The sequence below is a fragment of the Uloborus diversus genome, chromosome 10 (assembly GCF_026930045.1).
Source record: "Uloborus diversus isolate 005 chromosome 10, Udiv.v.3.1, whole genome shotgun sequence".
NCBI classification, from domain to species: Eukaryota; Metazoa; Arthropoda; class Arachnida; order Araneae; family Uloboridae; genus Uloborus; species Uloborus diversus.
Genome location: NC_072740.1, coordinates 814,240 through 835,685, shown reverse-complemented (window position 1 = coordinate 835,685; position 21,446 = coordinate 814,240). Strand labels below are relative to the sequence as shown.

The following is a 21,446-nucleotide window of genomic DNA, read 5'->3' as shown; positions in this document are numbered from 1 at the left end:
TTTTTTCTGCTGGCATTTTTAATTATTTTTTGTTTTAATATAGTCGAAACAATGGGTATGCCATATCAACCCCTACGCATGAGCAATACAGAGGAGATGGAATTGGTAAGAATTTTGTGCAATTAATAGAATCTAAAAAATATTTTTTTAATAATCATATTTTCAAATGAATTCTCAATTGCAGAAAAGACACTTATCCTGAAATATTGATTTTACAGTGAGAACAAGCGATTGTTATTAGCACTTCTTTTCTGAAAATAAATTTCATTTAAGATATTGATAGAATGAAATCAGAAAATCAGAAAAACCTCTAATATATTGTTATTGTTTTGTTTTTAAGATAGGCAATTTTACTCCTTGCAGTAAGTTCAAATATTTTTATAAAAAAGAGAGCTACAATAAAATATTAAAAGATATATTTTATAACTCAACATATTTGACTCCATAAGCTAAGAGTATCTTCAGCTTGGTGAATGCAAGAAACAGGCACGTAGCTAGGATTTTGTTAAGGGGGGGGGGGGTCCAAAGCTGAACAAACTTTAAAAACGGAGGCATGCTAAATCAGAAGCATTAACTGTTAATTGTATAAATCAGTACTATTCCAATTAAAACTGCAATTAATAAGTATGCTAATTAGCTTAATAAGCAACTATATTGCACATTTTTAATTATACTATATTATATCATTACTTAATTAGCTTAATTCAGTAATGATATAATATAGTATCATAATTAAAAATGTGCAATATATTTGCTTTCAAAAAGAATACTCATATTTATTTTAACTATATTATCAACTCTTAACTTTATGAATGCTCCATAATTCCTCACCCATGACAGTTTTGAATTGGATTTTGGACAAAATTTAATGCTTCTATGGACGAAAATATCGCCAAGGCTCATTACAGAGAAACTCGAAATGTTTCTTTATTCATTTAAATTTTTAGAATTCATTCAACGATAAATAAAATGATACTTCTAATCTCCATTTCTTTTATAGTATTTTCATATAAAAGCTTAGGAAAACATTATTAAAGCTGTTCAAACAACTAAAATACATAGAAAAGTGCCGTTACTTGTTAATAAGTATTTTCTTGTGATGTATTGCTTAAATAGATATCTAAGGATCAGTTATGGTATTTACGATGAATTAAGTTAAACAATAAAATTTCTATTCCAGAAATTTGAAGAAATTTGAATGATAATTTGTTTATAAATACTATATATAAGGCCATCAAAGGCCATTAAACATTTTTCTTGGAAATTTCTATTTAAGGAATTTCGCATGCAGGGTCATTTAAAGGTAATAAAAGGGAGCATTATGTTTAGAACTTAGGAAAATGAGTGCATGAGACTGAATACACTTATGAACACATTTTATATACATAATATTTTTATGTATAGTCTTTACCCCTCTGCAGGAAAACAAATAAACTAAATCAAATCCGTAGTTCTGTTCATTATTCCGATTCAAAACAACTTCTGTACAGAATGTTCCATTTTAAATTCAAAATTTAAATTTAAATAACTGTAGGGGAAATGACCAATAGTAACAATAATGAATTATTACAATGTAATTTGACTCTAAACCTAGTTATTTTACTAACAATATGCAAATATAAAAATTAAATTTCTACATTTGGGTGGTAGTCATCTGATTTCGTCCTTTAGGAGGTAATTTTTGCCCTATTTATGATAATTCGGCAGCACCAAACTCAGATATATTGTAAAAAGCTAATCATCTTTCGGTGTCAAATATAAAAGATTTTTATGTTGTTTGAAGCCTCAATTTGCAAACATTTTGCTGTAAGTCATCAGATGTTATAATCTTAAGGTTTAACAGAAGAAAAATCTCCAGTAACACTCTAAGAAGGGTTGTAAGTTAAAAATCTAGATATGATTTAAATTGATATTTTTAAATTATATAACAACTAGAAAATCGCCTGTCAAGATATGACGGATGAAAATTGATTCCACATTTGAACGAAGCAATTGCCTGTTTGGTGGCATTTTGATAGTTGATATTTTAACCCTAACTCCAGTGGATTTACCCTAAGCTTCAATAGATAGCGTTCATTTTTGACCCACTTTTTCGTTTCTTCATTGCCCTGAAATGACACAGTCTTACCAGTAAAGCTGTTAAGTTACCGTATACAGTTCAACCTTGTCACAATAAAGCCTTTCCCTGCACTTTAAACATTACCAAAACATATGTTATCAAATTATCATGGGGTGGCAACTAGGGTGGGCCGAAAAAACTTTTTTTGGAAATCTGTTTTTGGATAGTGCGGAAAAGTTGCTATATGGGCCCTTTATTACCCATAAAAAATTTCGCTAAATTTGTTTAATATTTAGCCCGCGCTATTTGACCTTGAAAAACTGGAGAAAAGGGCAAAAATTTACTTTTTTTTTCTAAAAAAAGGGGGGGGGGAGGGGTTAAAAATAAAAGTTTGAAGCTAGTTTCAACAAACATTAGAAGTATCTGTCAGTGAATTAGTTGAAATCCTCAAAGACTTTTATGCATTTCGTAGAATATTTAGCTACACTCCCTTAAGACTGAAACACGGGAAAAATGAAAAAAAAAATAATAAATAAATAAATAAATAAAAAAAATTAAAGTAGTTTCGAAATAAGTAAATACTAAAATGTTACGCAATACGTTTCTTAGAAAAAAAACTGAAAATTCAATCAATTTTATGCGACATTTGTACTCTAATTTTAAAAAATGCACACACTCAAATAAAAAATAGTTACATAAGATGCTAATTTTTTAATCTTCGGTTCCAATTGTTTCTCCTGGATAATAAACGGCGATCAACTGCTTCTATTATTCCTAAGATTATTTTATAAGCAACCATCTTCTGCAAGTGTGGCCGCTGTAGTTGCAAAAAAAGTTATTGATATTTGGGAGCGTGATTCCCTTCCCGTTGTTTTGATAAGGAGAGTGATTGCCATGATTTTATCTTATTATTCTAAATATAATAGCGCAACAAAAATGCTATAGTATGTTCCAATCTAAGTTGGCACTGAAGGGAAAGCTAGGGGAACCGAATTGCAGCCGTTGTCAAGGAAACGAGGTTACTGTACACAGGGCGCGTGCCAGTCAGCAGCGCGACTTGCCGAATTTGGCGAGGGGAAAAAAATAATTTAAATTATCAAGATTCAAAATGTGTTTCGATTTGAGGGGGGGGGGGGAGGGTATTACATTGCAGGGCTGTGAATAGGATTTCATTTGGCAAAGGCAGAGAGCTCCTGGTTACCAAAGTAAACAAATAAATTTGAATAATTAAAAAAATATCAGGAAAACTAATTAATGGTAATAATTAAAAGAAGTACATAGGTTATTAACTGAATTTTTTTTTAAAACAGTGTATTTGTGATAACAAATCTTACAACTTAGCGCCATAGGTGGCTGATGAATGATTTTTTTAAGTAAGAAGCTGAGTTTTTTAAGTAAAATTGGGCTGTATTATTTGATTTTAACATTACTGATTAAAAAACCTTTGAAAATACGGAAGATGTCCACTAAAATCGGGAATAATGGCCACCGTAAACTTCCCTTTTACAATTCAAAGTTCCCGTCGAATGAAATAACTTGAAAAACGTCGTTTTTAGTTTTGTTTTCGTGAAATAAATCAATCTAATCTGTAAAAAAACATTTTTCAATCGATCATTAATTTTAAACTCTAAAAAGTGAGGGGGGCAAGGCCCCTTTAGCTTTTTATGTATGTAAATATAAATTATTACTTCATTTTTTTAGTATCATTTTATAAACGTATTGATAAATTTTTTATAGGATGGCCTAATTTTCATCATCTTTTCTTATTTCTATTTTAACGTTTTACATAGCTCGTTTTTTAACGAGCTATGTATATATCTGATCCTCCGCAAAGGGTATTCCTATAAATGCGCCCTTTAAATTATTTATAGTTGCAAGCTAATTTTTAAAAATTGTAGTACAAAAGGAGTAAAAAATTTTTGTAAATAATATTACTTTAATCCTCCATGAATGGGGAAAAAAACTTTTTTTTTCTTTTATTGAATGATGCTTTAAAAGTACTTGAAAATTGAAAAGTCACTGAATAGAATCAATTTCATCCCCACTAACTGCAGCAAATTTTAATTAAATAACAAAATTGAACTGCAATCGTTTTTTTTTTTTTTTTTTGTTCTTGTTTGTAAAATCAGGGATAAAGGTATTATAAGCTCCCCCCCCCCCCGATCATTATTTTCATAGGATTTTATTTAAATAAGAAAGAATATGGTTTATATACAACGAAATAATTTATTTCTCTTTGCCCCTTCTATTTTACGCTACAAGTAAAGTGCATGACAAATGTTTATAGAAATTCAAATCGAAGCATTAAAAACAAATTCTACAAGCGCAGCCAAAATGTCCTTCTGATGGAGTTTTTTGATCAAAACATTAAACAAATTTCATCAAAACAAACAAATTATTTCAAAAGATTAAATGTGCATTAAGAATTGACAATACTGTTAAAAACAAGGCCCCTGGTAGGCTTTTTCTACCCCCCTCCCCCCGGACTGCAGTGAACAACAATATGGCATTTAATTAAAAGTTACAAATATAAACAAGAACTTGATAAATATGTTACAGCAAAATTTTTTTGGTACTGACTTACCTCAAAAATTACAATATGAGCTTGCAATGTAGTATCCATTCGATAAATAGTTTTTACGTCGAATCGCTCAAAAGCTCTGAAGTACTATCACTGTCACTATCCAAATCACTGTTTAAATTGATTATGAGGTTTTGATTCTCACACACGTCATCTACAATTCCATCAATGTCCCACATTTCCTTCACTTTAGTTGCTACATGGTCAATGCAATTCCGCCAACATTCAGTTGTTATTTTTTCCATGCCTTGAATAACTAGATCCTTCACTTCGTTTAGTTTAAACGTTTTGTTTTCTCGAGCAACATATCCTTTAATTTGGCTCCAGACCATTTCGATTGGATTGAGCTCACAGTGATATGGGGGCAATCTCAAAACGGAATGGCCGTATTTCTCCGCAATGTCTTCAACGCGATATTTATCATACAAATGCTTTACATCGGAGACTTTTTTCAAAAGTTCCATTTTAAGCATGTCGTTGCTCCAGCTAATGTTCTTCTGGGACAACCAATCTTGAATAAATTTCTTTTTCCAAGAATTTGTAGGAATTTTTTCCAGTTTAACTGAGTGATAAGAGGCATTGTCCATAACAATTACACTATTGGTTTTCAGTTTTGGAAGGACACTTTCAAACCATTTTTCAAAATGTTTGCCATCCATTTCTTCGTGATAGTCTCCACTTTTTTTTCCAATAAAAATGTCAGCTGCATCATTAACAAAACCGTCTTCACTGCCTATATGAGTTATGATGAGCCTCCTTCCCTTTCCTGAAGGAGCAGATAATCCCACAGTTAAATTTGAAGAGGAAGCCTCATAAATACTTTTAATAGTCATATCTTGCCATACTCGACTCTGAGTATGCCCTTCATTCACCCATGTCTCATCAAGATAATAAATTGGAGTATTTTTATTTTTATATTCCAAGTATTTTCTTAAATAGTTTCTTCGCCATAAAATTATGTCTTGCCTCTCAAGAAGCATTGCTTGCCGTTTTCGTTTTGCATAGGAAAATCCCATATCCTTTAATAATCTGTATAAGGTTGTCCGACCAATCTTTTTGGGAAAGATGTCTTCATCGTCGTTTACTAATTTTAAGACTTTATCCAATGTTGGTATTTCGTTTCTTCGAAAAAAGCTGTAGATTTTTCGTCGCAAACAGTATAATGTAAACTCATCATATTTTTTTAGCCTTCTACCCTTACCTGCAGCACCAGGTCGTTTCTTTCCAGGCGTGCTTAAAGGACTTGATGCCTTTTTTTCGTTTTTCAAACGAAATACAGTTCTTTTTGACACACCTGTAAGTGAAGAAACTTTGTCCACTATTTGAGTGACAGAATCTTGCGGACTTTCTTTTCGCAATTGGCAATAAACATTCAATATGTTTCTGCGTGCGGCACTCTTTATTGATTTCCCTTTCCTTGAAGGTGTATAAAGGGTACTCGGAGATAATCCTCTTTCAGACATAATGATAAGTAAATATTTGATGAATGTATAAAATTAGATTAGCAAATACATAAACGAATGATGAACTAATACAAAAAATTTAAATTGATTAAAAGTATGAAATAAATATCAAGCAGGAACCTTTTAGCACACAGTGAGACGAAAACTCAGTGAGATGACTGGGATCTTGAAACTGTTTCTGGAGTTTCAAGCAGAAAGAAATCAACAAGAGAATTTTTGCTTTGTACAATCGCAGAGAAGTAAGAACATGCTCTGACAGACGCATACTCTGTCTCTGGTAATTTCTTCGACCGCTGATAAAAAACATGTGCCCACTTGTCAAAATACTGGCCATCCAGTATATATATCATCTATTTCAAAAGAAAAGATAAGACGACGGAAGCTGATATAGGTAAGGAGAACGTTAGGTACAATAGCTGAGAACATTTGCCATAATGGGTACCAAAGGCATTGAAAAGGACCGTGTTCTGACAGAAGTATAACAAATGAAAAACTACCAGGCATGTTGGCATGTTCTTCAAAGTAAATCTTCGTTTCCCACTGTAGTTTATTTAAGTTCATCAACAAGCCGTTAGCGAAAAAAGAAACGTAAATTTTTTGTCCTTTGTCTGCAATTTTATTAGGTCGTTAAGAAGTTAATCTTTTACCCTGCCGCTGATATGGAAAGCTTACCTTTGTTACCCCCACATCTTTTACTTCTGTTTTAAATAATTTATCTTTAAGGTTTCACATGTGCTCGACTTGCTCTTTGGAGCTGAAAAATGCATCCCAAATCAAAGTTCGTCCTACTGTGGTATGTTATAATTTTGAAAATCGGACGATACTTTTTTGTACAATATTTAGTTTGTATTAAAAAAGCTAAAAAATAGACTGAAATGTAAGAAAATTTGTAAGCTTTAGAGACGCGGAGTAATTACTATAAAGCGTAGAAATTGAAAAGAAAAAAAGAATGTTTCAACAAAAAAAAAGCAGTAATAATAATGATAATAATGATTCCAAAACTGAACTGCAATCCTTGAATTCGGAATACGAATACATAAATAAACAATGATTATCGAGCTTTTGAATTAGAAACTCACGTTTTTGAGTAAGTAAAATTATTTTATTTGGTTTTCAGTAACCGAAATCGATTTGTCTTCATTCTCGTGAGCGATAATTATCTTTTCAAAATATAACATTTCTTGCTGAAAAACCACGTCATTGAAGTGAAAGAAGCACGTCATTTTGAATTTTACAGGTGTGGGGGGGGGGGGGGTGATTCCTCCCCTTTTCCCTCGAATGGTTTCAAGACCTTCTCAGTTTAGGTGGGAGATGTGGAAGAATTAACATTGATTTTAAATTTTTAAAACATGATCGAAAAAACATCTTTGACATAATTGTCAACAAATTTATGAAGAATAAATTGTAGAACATTTTGATAGAAATTTCACATGACAGAAATTAAAAATACAATTTTAAATTTGCTGTTGTGTATGTGGGGGGGGGGGGGAGACAAAGGATTCATACTCAATGTGAATTATATCGAAAAACTCGTCCACTTACGTGTAAATACATTAATTTCCCAAAGCAAGAGTTCAATTGATCTCGTCCCCCCCCATGGCGTGCTTAAAGTTTACGCTTGCTGCCTACCGCGTTTCCAGGTTATGATAATTTGAAAGTGAATTATAATTATCATTACCCTTGATAGCGCTCTACGCTTGTTTTCTACCATATCGGTGCCAATTCATGTGCGTAAAGAAGCGAATGAAATATTACGCGCTGCGCTAATGGCATCAGTTAATGGTATTTCATCACATGTGATGTCATGTGCAGAAGTGTTAACAATGAAAGCATGACGGTTAAAATAATATTTTTAAAATATTAAGCTTTGTCAAATTATTTAAAAAATGGTCAGATCCTATATATTTAAGCATGCTCTTTCTGAAAAAAATAATTTTAAAATTTCGGAAACGACCCCGAATGATTGACGAAAGTAAATAGTGTTCGCTATTGATAATGATGTGTGTCTGCACATATTATATCTTATGGTGACGGTGAAATTGCACTACTCATTGAAACAAGCAATCCTCTCGCTGTCTATCGAAAAGGGAAAATTATTCCCTTGTTGTGAGTGTCTATCTAAAAGAAAAAATTATTGCCTTGTTGAGTGTCTAAACATGCTATTCAAAAGCGCAATCTTTTACACTGAAACCACATCATGCTTATTAATGCATACATTAGCATTTTTCTTCTTAATTTGAAACTGTGAATGCAGTTTCGGGTCTATAGTACACAAGGCTGAGCATATGAGGCGCAAGAAATTTTCAATTTAACCATTTTGAATCTTGAGGTGAATATGTTTTACTATAATTTGTGCAATATGTCTTTTTGTGATTTTTAATTATTGCTCGTGGTAGTTTGACTATTTCATTTTATCATCCATAAAAAATACTGTAAGCACATTTGCATTTTACTTGTGCGTAATATTTGTATATTGTAGAAAATAATTTTGCTAACTTTTTAGCTCCAAAAAGTAACGACTCGACCACAATTACTCGATTCGTCTCCCCCTCCTTTTTCTTTAACTCTTTGTGTGTCAGAAAAAGAGCTTTAAACAATGTATTTGTTTTAGATATCACATTCAGTGCCTTCCGTATTTTAGAATTATTGATTTAACCGGAAGGGGGGGGGGGTTCACTTTCAGATTTTAAGGTGGGATGTCCTTTATACTTCAATTTAGAAATATAATGAATACCCTGTGGTCATGTTTTGACAGGCATAAAAGTTTGATCAGTTATTCATCAATTCGAGATAAGAGATATATTTAGAGCGGCGTTAACTTTGACACTTAAAATATCTTCTTTTTTCACAATGCATTAGCATATCAGAGGAGCTACTGAATTCGAAATAAGTTCGAGATATGAAATGAAAACGTACCATGTAATCCAAAATTAAATCCACATTTTTAATTTTTTTCAAAATAAATTAAACACTAAACGTATTTTTCTCTACATCATATTGGTCTACAAAATTTCAATCCAGCTGTTAACAATATTTTCGCCGAACGCCACTGCATAAAGGCACTCAAAAGACATTTGCACGACGGCGCTGATCAGGCTTGGCGTGGGCCAGCCAGGCACAGAGATATCCAGACAGAGAGACTTTCAGCTTTATTATTAGTAAAGAAGTACTACTTTTACTTACTGTTTCTAAAATGACCCCTCCCTCAAAAAAAAAAAAAAAAAACTGTAAACTATATATTTATACTGCTACAAGAATTTGAAATATCCTTTCAACGTAACAGGTTTTTGTCATATTCAAGCGAAATTCAGGTTTTCTTGATTTTATTTACAATAATTTTCTTGGAGATCGGGATTATTATTTAAAAAAACGCTTGCTACTGTTTAAAACTACCAATTCATGAATCTTAAATTTAAAAAAAAAACAAGTATTTATAATTGTAGCATATACGTAATAGCAAATCAATGTTTACATATCATTTTTCATCTCTTACTCAGAGGAGTTGTTTTGAAAAGTGTATTCAATTCAATTGCTTGGAAAGAATGTTTTGAAGCAATAAATGATAACAGAGAATGACCAAACAAAATTCTTTCCACAATGAGCAGAGCGCTTTCAAGAGTGATAATGACATCCAGATGGTGGTCCCGGCAGTCCCCAGGCAATTCCCATTGTGGGGAGAAAGAAACGGGGTTTCGCTCGCCTTTCCACAGAGAGCATGCCAAATTTAACCTTGGGTAGCTCAAATCCTCGCCAAGTCAGGTTTCATGGCGCTGATGTTCTCGCGGCTTAATTTTTCTTTTGCAGTAAAATACCTTCAAATTAAATACATTTAACCCACAATAATTTCAAATATATGTCTTGATCATACAAATGCTCTCTTTTTCAACATCATTTGTCAATTTATACCCGTTTAAACTTTTAAATAAAAAGGAACTACTTCACGGCGCGGAGTAGCACATCTCGTACCTTTCCCTTCAGTGCCAACTTAGATTGGAACATACTATAAGAATATAAAGACGCAACTTTTACAATCAAAGCTATGCAAATTTAAAGCAGAGGCTGTGACTTTGTTTGACATTTGTGCCTGCAAATTCGCAGATTTATATTCGTATAAATGCAGAAAAAAGCATAAGTCCCTGATATAGAGAAACAATTTCTAATTGATCAAAGGACAGTAAGAAAAATGGCTGTTGGAAAAATGGATAAGGTAACCACCCAGAAACTACGAAAAAGAGAAAAAAGATGCCAGAAAATTGAAACAAGTGTTGCTTTGGATGAAAAAGACATATCAGTACCCAGCACAAGTGGATTGAAGGTTAAGGAAAGTCATATTACATTGAATGAACCCGAAACAGAGCTTCAATCAGGAAAAAGCACAGAAAAGACAGATGACGGTTTTAAATTGAACTATCCGCTTTCAAGAAAACGTAAGCAAATTGATGCGCCATCAACAACGACAAGTCAAATGAGACTTTCTATGCCTCATACAGCTTTAGCAGCAGATCTAACTGTCGCTTCAAATAGAGAAGTGGCTAAAATTGCTACAGCAGTTCTCGCTGATTTCGACTTAGTTTCTCCTAAACAAAACAAAAATACATAGTCAATAAAAAAAGTAAGGGGGCAAGTCGATAAAAAAAAGGAACGAGCTAAGAGAAAGGGATTTAAGAGCAGTTAAAGGGGCAGCTATAAAGAGTTTGTATTTTGACAGCCGCAAAGACGACACCCTTCAAAAGACATCTTGCCATCAAAAATTAGCATTTGAAGTGCATGTAGCACTGATAGAAGAACCAGGTAGCAAGTACATCGGTCATTTATTACTCACAGTTAGTGAAAGTGCAAAAGAAATTTCGCAAGGTATTATAGGCTTTGCAAAAAAAGTATAATATGAGCTTGCTTTACTTAACGGTTATTGGATGCGACGGAACAAATGTAAATACGGGGTGGAAAGGTGGAGTAATTCGTTTACCTGAGACATATCTCAAAAGACTTTTACAGTGGAACATATGTCTGCTGCATGCTAATGAGTTGCCACTGAGGCATCTTATTCTGGAATTGGACTGTTGCACAAAGGGGCCACATTCATATTCTGGAGCTATCGGACAACTTCTTAGAGATTGTGAAAAAAAATCCGATGGTCAAATTTGATAAAATTGACTGCAACTGCAATCTTCTGGTTTTGGACATGGAAGATATAAAAAATTTAAGTACTGAACAACAGTATTTGTATTGAATCTGTCTTGCCATAAAAGTTGGTAGTTGTCCTTCCAGCGTGGCTGACAGTAGCCCAGGCAAATTCAGTCATGCGCGATGGCTGACAACTGCAAACCGTTTGTTACGCTTGTATAAGGCACTCCAACTCCATCAGAAAATCTTACAATGCTTGTAAAGTATGTAATGTTAGTTTATGCTCCAATGTGGTTTTAAATAAAAATGAAACCGAACTCCCAGTATGGTGCCCAACATTTTTGGAAAATGATTTCTCTTGCAAGACAGTTTCCAGACAACGTTAAGGAGATAATTTTCAAAGTTCTCTGAAATAATGCATATTTCGCTCATCCTGAACAGCTACTGTTGACAATGTTGTTTGACTCAAGAAAATACATTCGGGAATTAGCTGTTAGGCGCATTCTGAACTCTAGAAATAAGAGACGAAGAGCTTGGATGGTGTACGATTTTTTAAGCGTCCTAAACTCAGTTTTGAAACCGTTGGTTATGTTGATTTAGTTGATGGGGCAAACTGTTTTGTAACAGAGCCACCTCTTACAGTGCATCTAAAAGACCAACAATTGAAAGAAATGTGCAAAGAACAGCCTACAGAGTTCATTTTCAAGAAATTTCCCTGTCACACGCAAGCTGTGAAACGTTGTGTGAAACTAATAACCGAAGCTGCAATAAAAGTTCGTGGTGAAACTGCACGAGTGGATACATTCGTGCCAAACTTCAAGCTAGGAAAGAACTTCCAACATTTGATAGGGACAATATTATTCCAAAAAATAATATTCATTATACACGAGGTATTATAAATCAAATTTAAAGATTTCTTTTTCAAAATTTTATTATCTCTATATGTAATTCTAGGAAATGTATGATACTATTACTGATAATAATTACTATGATTAATAGTGCTATTTAATTAATTGGTCTATGATTTAATTTTGAAAAATAATTTTCACATTGGTTTTTTTTTTAAGAAATTCAATATTTTTTTCATTTTTCTCCAAGTTTTGATGTTGGAAAGGAGCAGTTAAATGCTCATTAAAATCAATGAAACATTTTATGGGCTCGAACTGGCTCATTATATAACATTTTCGGTGCATTCCAGCAAAATATTTGAAATTTAGTTTTAAAAAAAAATTCGACAAAATTCATTTTTCTCTTTTCTTTTCGGTTTTTCAGTGTCAAATAGCGCTAGCTAGATATTTTTTAATATCCAAGAAATTTTTTGTGAGTGCTAACTAGCTCACTACGCAACTTTTGCGTGCTATCCAAAAATTGATTTCGAAAAAAAAAAAAATTCGGCTTATTTCGGCCCACTCTAGTGGCGACGTCAGGAGCATTACTTGATCATTAGCTATTATATATATGAGGATAAGAATAACAGCTATTATTATTGCATTCAGAGTCTACAGTGCTTTTTAATTATGAATTTACAGATACTTATTAAATAATTCTTCAATACAAAGAAGTCAAAAATTTGCTAAATGAAGCATATGCGCCAATATCATATAGTATTTTTTTCAAAAAATGGAACTAGAAGATAGATGAAAATATATTTTTTCAGTTAAAACTAATTAATAACTTTTTCTTTTGACCTTGTGAACACAATTCAGTTAGTATTTTAAAATAATGATTTGAAATAATTTCAGTGAAAAATACAGCCCCGCTTAATCGAGTAACGGATAAATGAATACCCCGCTTGTACAAATAAAACCTTCGGGAACCGAATATTTCCCCATAGACATAATGTTAAGGGTCCCCGCTTTATCGAATAATCGAATAATAATCAGCTTTTGCAAATATTATTAAAGAAATTATTTTTCACGTTAAAATAAAGTAATATTTATCGCTATCATATTCCATCAAAATGTTTTCACTATTCTATCCCATTTCTTTTGTCTTTGTCATTATAAAAATAGTGCAATCGATAATTGATTAAATAACACATGTACACGTTTTAGACGATGATAAATTGAAAAAAATTAAATGTAAGCTGCGGTAGTGGGGAGGGGGGGAAAAGGAGACCCAAAAGATCTTGAGCAAGCAATTCCCCATCATGGAATTTTTCCAAAAATAACTTATACTGAAAAAAGGACCAAAACAAAGATTTCATAACTAAAGTTGTAGGTTACTCTTTATAATTTTCATACGTACTTATAATTGTATACTAAGTATTGAACTATTTTATTTTTATTTGACTTATTTCAAAAACTTTTTAGCAAACCCAATAATTATTTCCTTTATATAGCTATTGATATTACGTGTCAAGACAAACGTTGGGAATTTAGAAAGGTAAATAAAATTTCCCCGTTTAATCAAATACTCCACCTTATCGAATAATATTTCTTGGAACGGACAATATTCGATTAAGCAGGGCTGACAGTATATCATTAAGCTTACATCTTTACACTTGCGTTATTTATTGCAAACTTGCAATTAAAAAAATCGAACATATTCAAACATTTTTAAATTCAATTCGTCATTTTTTTTTTTAAACTTTAATATCGCTGAAATCAATTTTGTTACAATAGTATTTACCTTATTTATTCATCTTCTTTTTTACTTCCAGATACATATTTTTTTCCTTTTTTATACAGTTCTATGATCATATCTAAAAACGCAAGAAATAAAACATTCACAAAAATTCTAATTCTTTTCGTTTCATTTTTGCTCAGAAAGAGTGAAAGAAAAAAAAATCTCTCTGTTACCTTGTAATGAAAATGAACAAATATTCAGAACAAATTTCCAGGTTGAAGAAAGGCATTTGATTAATGCTAAAAGTTGCGAGCTTCCGAGACACAATGATATAAGTAATCAATCATTGTTATGAATGAAAATTATAAGTGAAATAAATTGAATTTGTTAGTTAAAAAATGAAATGATTTTCGATGCTATTTTTGTCTGAACAAAATTTTCAAATGAGAAAACAATGCATAAAATTGCGCCTATTAAAAAAAAAAAGAAAAAAAAACATTTAAAAAAACTGCAGTACAACTTAACAGTGGGGGTCAGCTAATGTTTTCTTATGTTTTTATGGTTTTGCTCATGATTTTTCCCTTTAACTTTGTGGAGGAGAACATTTGTGCGACCGACCCATACCAATGGCAGCGTTAGAGAAAGTGAATATGCGATCTGACAGAGTTCTGCGCTATCCACAACTCAAGGAGCCTTAGGCACCTTCTAAAAAGATGGCGCTACATTACAAGGGCGGCTGACCCCACCCACTAGCCACCACTGTCCGACAAAGAGAAGAGGATTTGCTTCTGATTGAACTCAGAAAATCATCCGAAGTGTTGCTTTCCTCTTTATATGACCTTCCCGCAAAAATATTCCTACAAATTTCCTGTCTCCAACATTTTCATCCATTGATGACTCTCATCAATCTTTCGTTGACAATGAATGTTTGGTTACAAGCTGCCGGTGATTTTCTTGCGGGGAGGGGCACTAAGATAATGTCTCCTTTTTGGATGGTTTTGAAACTGAGAACTAGGAATTTACGAGCTACTGCCGATTTTCTTGCAGGGCAGGGGACTAAAAAATAATGTTTCTTTTTCAACAGGTCTGCGACGCATTCTGTGGGTTGAAGACGTCTGTCGCCGCCTCCCCCCCCCTACCACTCTCAGAGGTTCTATTGTTCTGAATTGAACTGAACGTGAGAAAGTTGTCAATTAATGAAAATATTTTGGACAAAAGATTTTTTTAAATATACAGTAAAACCTCTCTAATGCAGACACTAAAAGGGTAAATTTTTTTCGTCCACAATAGAAGGGTGTCCGCAGGACAGGGGTTAAATAATGTTATTTGCCTTGGAATTGGGGAATTAAAAATTGTCTGCATAAGAGGGGTGTCCATTAGGAGGAGTTTTACTATATATATATATATATATATATATATATATATATATATATATATATATATATATATATATATTGAAAATTCTGTTTATGTAAGTGCAGGGGGACCCTATGAACCCCCCCCCCCCTCCCGCCAGCTACGCCTCTGCAAGAAACACGTACATTAGAATTTCATTTTTATTGGTATTTGATGATGTTAAGAGACATAAAATGGTGATTCTTCATAATTTTTATTTTTCTATAAGGGGTATTATTCAAAGGCTGTTTAAAAATACTTTACTTTCAATGCAAAAAAGCTGGGTTGCTAACTGCTGAGAACCCTGCTTAGCAACTCTACTGAAGAGGAAAATTTGAAAGTAGAATTACTCTGTGGAACTGCAAAAATTTTATGTTTATATGGCTAACTTAGTGTATAATTGCATTGTAAGCATATGCTGTTTTGATAATCTAGAGTGGTTGAGAATTTAACTATTTTTACTATCCTTGTTCTCAGTATTTTTTTCAATTAAGAGAAAAAAAAGCATTTCAAATAGTAATATTTATGGTGATGTAGTCAATTCATTTTTGCAAGCTGTCTTTTATACTAGGCAATATGATTTATATGTTTATATAACAGAGCAGAAATATATAAAATATAAGATTATCTGTGAACTCAAATAATTTCTTTAAAATGTTCTGAAAAAATCTGTTGTACTTCTCGCGAGTTTTACATTGTGGTCAACTGCAAAAATATCAAGTTGAAAGCAAGTAGAGTACCACAATGGTATTAACATGTTTTATAGCAATATTTGCTCTCCTTTTTCAATACTATTAATTATCAGAGCCTCAAAATTTGCTGCCAACATTTGTCGCTTGTTATAAAAATATAAAAATTTCTACAAACTTTGAAAATTTCCTTAAACTGTATTTGCTTGTTCGTCTGCATTATCTGAATCAGTCTCAGACAACTCTAAAAGCAATATAAGACATTTCACGAATTATATGACAGCACATGATAACTTTTTGAAAGATGTATTTTATGGAAAAAAACGTATAAATACTGCTATAAGTTTGACCCTTGTTTTGTTCATTCTTCATTGTTCATGTGGTGTTACAGTGTATTAAAAATGAAAGTGTATGTGCTAGTCTAAAGTAACAAATGAATCACTTTTCAGTGTTTACATTTATAATTCATATTTCTGAATTTTTAATTTTATTTTCTAGTTTGCAATGATATAGTAATAACTAAAGATAAAAAAAATATTGTTTCAGCTGCAAGAGGACCGGCCTATGGAATACCATCTATTAGAGTTGATGGAAATGATATTCTAGCTGTGTACAATGTGACTAAAGCAGCCCGCCAATTAGCTGTTGAAGAATCTAAGCCAACTTTGATTGAAGCCATGACATACAGGTTTGACGTCTTGATATAGAAGTTTGTTAGGGATTGTATGTATCATAATTCTGGTAATTAAATTTTTTTGATATGTCAGGGATATCTTTGTTATGTAGAAAGTTGGGGAGCTATGAGCTGTATCATAATACTTTCTTTTCTTATTAGAAGGAAAGCACTGAGGAGGAAAATTTAAACTTAACTGTTATTTTAGTTGTACTTTGTTTATTCAAGAAGCATGATGCCAAGAATCAGACAATGGGCAGTATTAGCTACGGTCTATAACTACCATGCCAAGAATGACATAATTTTCTGCGTGTGAAATTGGTACACCTGCAATCATGTGTATCATTCATTGGTAAGAAACTTCAAATAAATTAGAGTCAGCTTGCATCCCCAAAGAGGATCTATTATTTGGTTGGAGTCTTTATCTTAGCAACTTTTAGTTTCCCTTCTCAGAACAAAAGAAACATTGATATAGAAGTAAAAAATAAACAACTTAGAAAGTGTCTTAAAATTATTTCCTAGTAGTTTTTTTTTTTTTTTAAAGCAGTCTTGAATTATTTATTTTTTAAAAAATGTTATTATTCAGATGATATTCTTGCTGCTGCTTTTTATTCGAATGATATAAATAATCTGAGCCGCTGAACCCCTCAAACTGACCGAAAGAAATTCTTTTGGTTCGATGGAACACAAGTTAAAAATAACTGGTCTATAATTAAGTTAATAATGTTAAATAAGTTTATTATTACTTATTTTACTGATTTTCATTTTCAGGATAGGCCATCACAGTACATCAGATGACAGCAGTGCTTATCGCTCTGTAGATGAAGTGAGGTTTTGGCACCAGAAAGATCATCCTATATCTCGACTACGAAAATATATGGAAAATCAAGGATGGTGGGATGACTCCAAGGAAAAATCTTGGAAAGAAGAAACTAAAAAACAAGTAGTTATTGCAGATTTTATAAGAAAATTGTGGTTTAAAAAATTTTCAATTATATTTTTTTGCATAATGCAATTAACTCTGTTCCCTAACTATTCAAAATATTCCTCTCTTTTTTCTTCATTTGAATGACATGCACAAAGTGTCTTGTTAATGTTAGCATTGATTTTACAAAATTTTCAAAAATGTAGTTGGAATTTCAGTTTTCCTTTAAAATTTGTGTTGAAATATCTTTTTTATAAATCCAAATTGTTTATTATCTTATGAGTAAGTTATGTATGTATGAGCAGAGACCAACAAAAAATTAAAAATCTTAGGAGCTTGGAAGAAATTGTAAGTGCCAGACAACTTATTTTTCAGAAATTACAGGAAAATTTGGCTTCTGAAATATTCTTTTTTTAAGAACTAGTAGTCAGATTGCTTTCGCATCCTGGTGCCCAAAGTTTGTTGAACCTAGCATAAGAGCATTAATATATTGAGGAGTAAATTTATGAGTGTAAACTTATACATGTTGCATAAAATCATTAAAGTATTTAATGGTTAATATTGAATTGCTTTTACAGACTAAAGCAAAGAATATTGGTAAAGTTTTGTTACATACAAAACGAGGAAGGGGGGAGGGGCAGCCTTAATGTGTATAGAACTGTTGTCCCTAAACTTAAATAAATTTCATGATAACTATGAGAGATGTTTGCAAAATTCTAAAGTGAATAAATAATAAGGTAATAAAAAAAAACCTATTTTTAATTAATGTATTTTGATTTTTGAATCAGTCTTTAAGTAATTAAGGTCTGTTTTCGTGTCAAATCTGATACTTAGGCATCTGTTTGCTTAATCTTGAGTATTAATTTTATTTATTTTATAGTTTACGGTTTTATCTGATTTAGAAACTAATATTTTTGTATTTAATGCTATAAAAATGAAATATTTTTCTTGAAATAATAATTTTACATGACAACTAAGCTGGTGGGGGGGGGGGAGGGTATATTTTATCATTTTTAGAGCTAATTTAAGGACGAAACAGTATAAATTTAAAGAAGTATTGTATTCACAAAAGTTATTTCTAATGAATACTTCAACAGTTTAGAACTCTTTCATTTCAGCATTCGTTATTATTATTATTATTTATTTATTTTTTTGGCCTAAAGTTTGTATCTTTAACACTAGAATTACGGCCATCTTTTTGTACCTAGAAATACAGTGGGGGTTTTTTTTGACCTCACAGAAGAAATCTTCATAGTTTCCCACATAATGTTAAATATGTTTAAAAATTAGTTTAAAATAAACATATTCATACTAAATGCAGTTTATTTAAAGAATACAGAGAATTTCAAGGTACATAATAAAATATTTAAAAAAAGTTTAAAATGCTCTTCAAAAAACCACCGCTGTTTCAGTTGCATTTCAGAAGCTAGTGGCTTATGGTTCCTTTTCATTACTAGAGTTCTATATGCGTAACGTATGTTGCTCGAACCACATCTAAACTTTAATCGGATTCATCCTACGCCCACAAACGATATACACATTGAACTCTGGTAATACAAGTAACTAAAATTAAAAAATTAAAAAAAACCGACTGGGTCGCAATTTTAGAATCAAGAGGGAAAATTGAAATTCCTTTTAAAAGCCTTATATTATTGAAATCAAGTACAAGTATTTTATGAATTAACAAATAAAAACTGGCAGCAGATAAGAATTTTAAATCATTGATTTTAATTTCTTTGTCGGGCAACAATGAATTCGTTTACTAATCGCTGAATAAAATCTTAGCAGTATTTAAAATCTTCTTTAAAAAAACGTTATAATTCGAATTCTATATAACATGGAAGTTCCAAAGATTCCATCAGAAGCAGAAAAAAATACCTTTGTTTTGGTACTAAATTTTAAAATGTTTAAATATGTTTCCGCTGCAAAAATCTCAAAAAACCTTTTAGAGGTTTCTAATTAATATATTCCGTAATTAGTGACATCTGAAGACGCAACCTAGCTAAAAACACTCTCGATCAACTCTCCTTTCAAACAAATTTCTTTGTTTCAAAATCAGTTCAACCGTTTAGACGCTAGAGTGCCACAGACAGATACACACACGTCAAACTTATAACCAACCCCCTTCCTTTGTGTGTCAGGAGTTCAAAAGGTATTGATCTCTTCTTTATAACAAGATTAAACACCTTACATAAAGTTATTCTTCGACAATAAAGAGATTGCTTAAAATTGCACTTTTTTTTTTTCTTTTTTTCTTTTTTTTTTACTTTTTTCTCCTTTTTTTATGATGTCATAAAAAGTTCTTGATCCTGTGAAGTACTATAGCGCAAACAGCATATTTATACGAAAATTTGTTGTTTTGCAATGAAGTTTTAAAATGCTTCAAGGACTTTTCGGACACTGTATTTATGAAATATAATTATACCTGATCAAATTTGAACTACTGTTCTTAAAATATTTCTAATAATAACTTAATATTAACCATTTAAAACTGACTCATTCTTTTCTCGAAGTCTAGGTAAAACGTAACTAGTTTATGTGAAGTAAAACTCAAAAGATTAAGCGCGCTCTTATCAAAACTTCCCGGAGCAAAATGCTTAGAAAAGGAGCTTTGTTCTATTCAAAATGTTCCATACGTCGTTCGAAAATCCAAGAGATAAAATAATCCTTTGATTCGTTCATAGCGAATACAGGTTTTCAGAAATTGTTAACATTTAAAACGGTAAAATCTTACCTGCGCCAACAATTTTTTTTCGGTAACTGATATGAAAATAATTACAAAAGTTTTGATATCGTAATTGAATTTCATTTCAACTTTAAGATATTATATACCTAAACCATTCATACTCGATACAATACATCAATGAATATTTTTAAGTTAAACGTAAAGTATACATCTTTAGAAAGGGAAATCTAGTAATAAATATCTAGTATTGATGAGCTCAAACACTAATGTGTGTATATGTGTATTTTGAAACGGATGATATTGTCCATTGCAATGAATGATAGTTTAAAAGTGCATTCGAACACGGGCTCAGATTTACGAATCAACTTGCGACTAAAAAACATAACAATGCGACTAAGAAACATAAATTACATAAATTATGAGTTAGCTCTTAGAAACTTGAATTGACTCTTCTGAAAACAATATGAATATCACATCCTCATTCATATATAACAGCGAATGATCGAGTAACGCTCCTGGCGTCATCAGCAATGAAACTCGCACTACGACATGATAATTTGATAACATTTTTTTGGTAATGTTTGACATGCAGGGAAATGCTTTATTTTGTCAAAACTGAGCTGGATCCGGTCACTTAACTGTTTAACTGGTAAGACTGTCATTTTAGGAGAATGCAAAAAACGAAAAAGTGGTCGACGATGAACGCTATCTACTAGAGTTTAGGGTTTATCCACTGGAGTTAGGGTTAAAATTTTAACAATCAAACTATCACCAAACAGGCAATTGCTTCGTTAAAATATGGAAGTAATTTTCACCCATCATACCTTGACGGGTGACTTTCTAATTTGAAAAGAAATATTCAGTTTTACACTTTCTTTCTAAAAGGGAATTTTCTATGAACTAAAAAAAGAAGATTATATTTTAAGTATAGGAAATATGTTTTTTTTTTTTTTTTTTTTAACCAGACGGTTTTTGGAGATTTCAGTTCCAAAAGACCAAAAAGGTGATATTTAGTCCATCAGTTTCTTAAAAGGTGTACAAGTTTAATTCTTAAAAAGCACAGCAAAAAGTTAAAAATCTTCTTAATTGTTTAATTAAATTTTCAAGATTAAATGAAACTGACGTTGTCGAACTCGTTATTGTATTCTCAAAATAAGCATTTTTATAATTAAAGTGTTGCTGATATTTTAATTCTTTATAATTCAATTTATTCTTGTAAATTTTGTACAATCTTGTTGTCTTAATATTTTTATTAAGACAATAAGATACATTTAGACAACTGA

At 31.7% G+C, this 21,446-nt stretch overlaps 1 protein-coding gene across 1 annotated transcript in view; it reads left to right on the top strand.

Moving 5' to 3' along the window:
* LOC129231616 (2-oxoisovalerate dehydrogenase subunit alpha, mitochondrial-like) overlaps positions 1-21,446 on the top strand; it is an 81,559-nt gene that overhangs the window by 15,084 nt on the left and 45,029 nt on the right. The window contains exons 5-7 of the mRNA XM_054865982.1: positions 44-105; positions 16,426-16,567; positions 17,324-17,495. Coding sequence (XP_054721957.1) covers positions 44-105; positions 16,426-16,567; positions 17,324-17,495 — 376 coding nt within the window. The remainder of the gene's footprint in view (positions 1-43; positions 106-16,425; positions 16,568-17,323; positions 17,496-21,446) is intronic.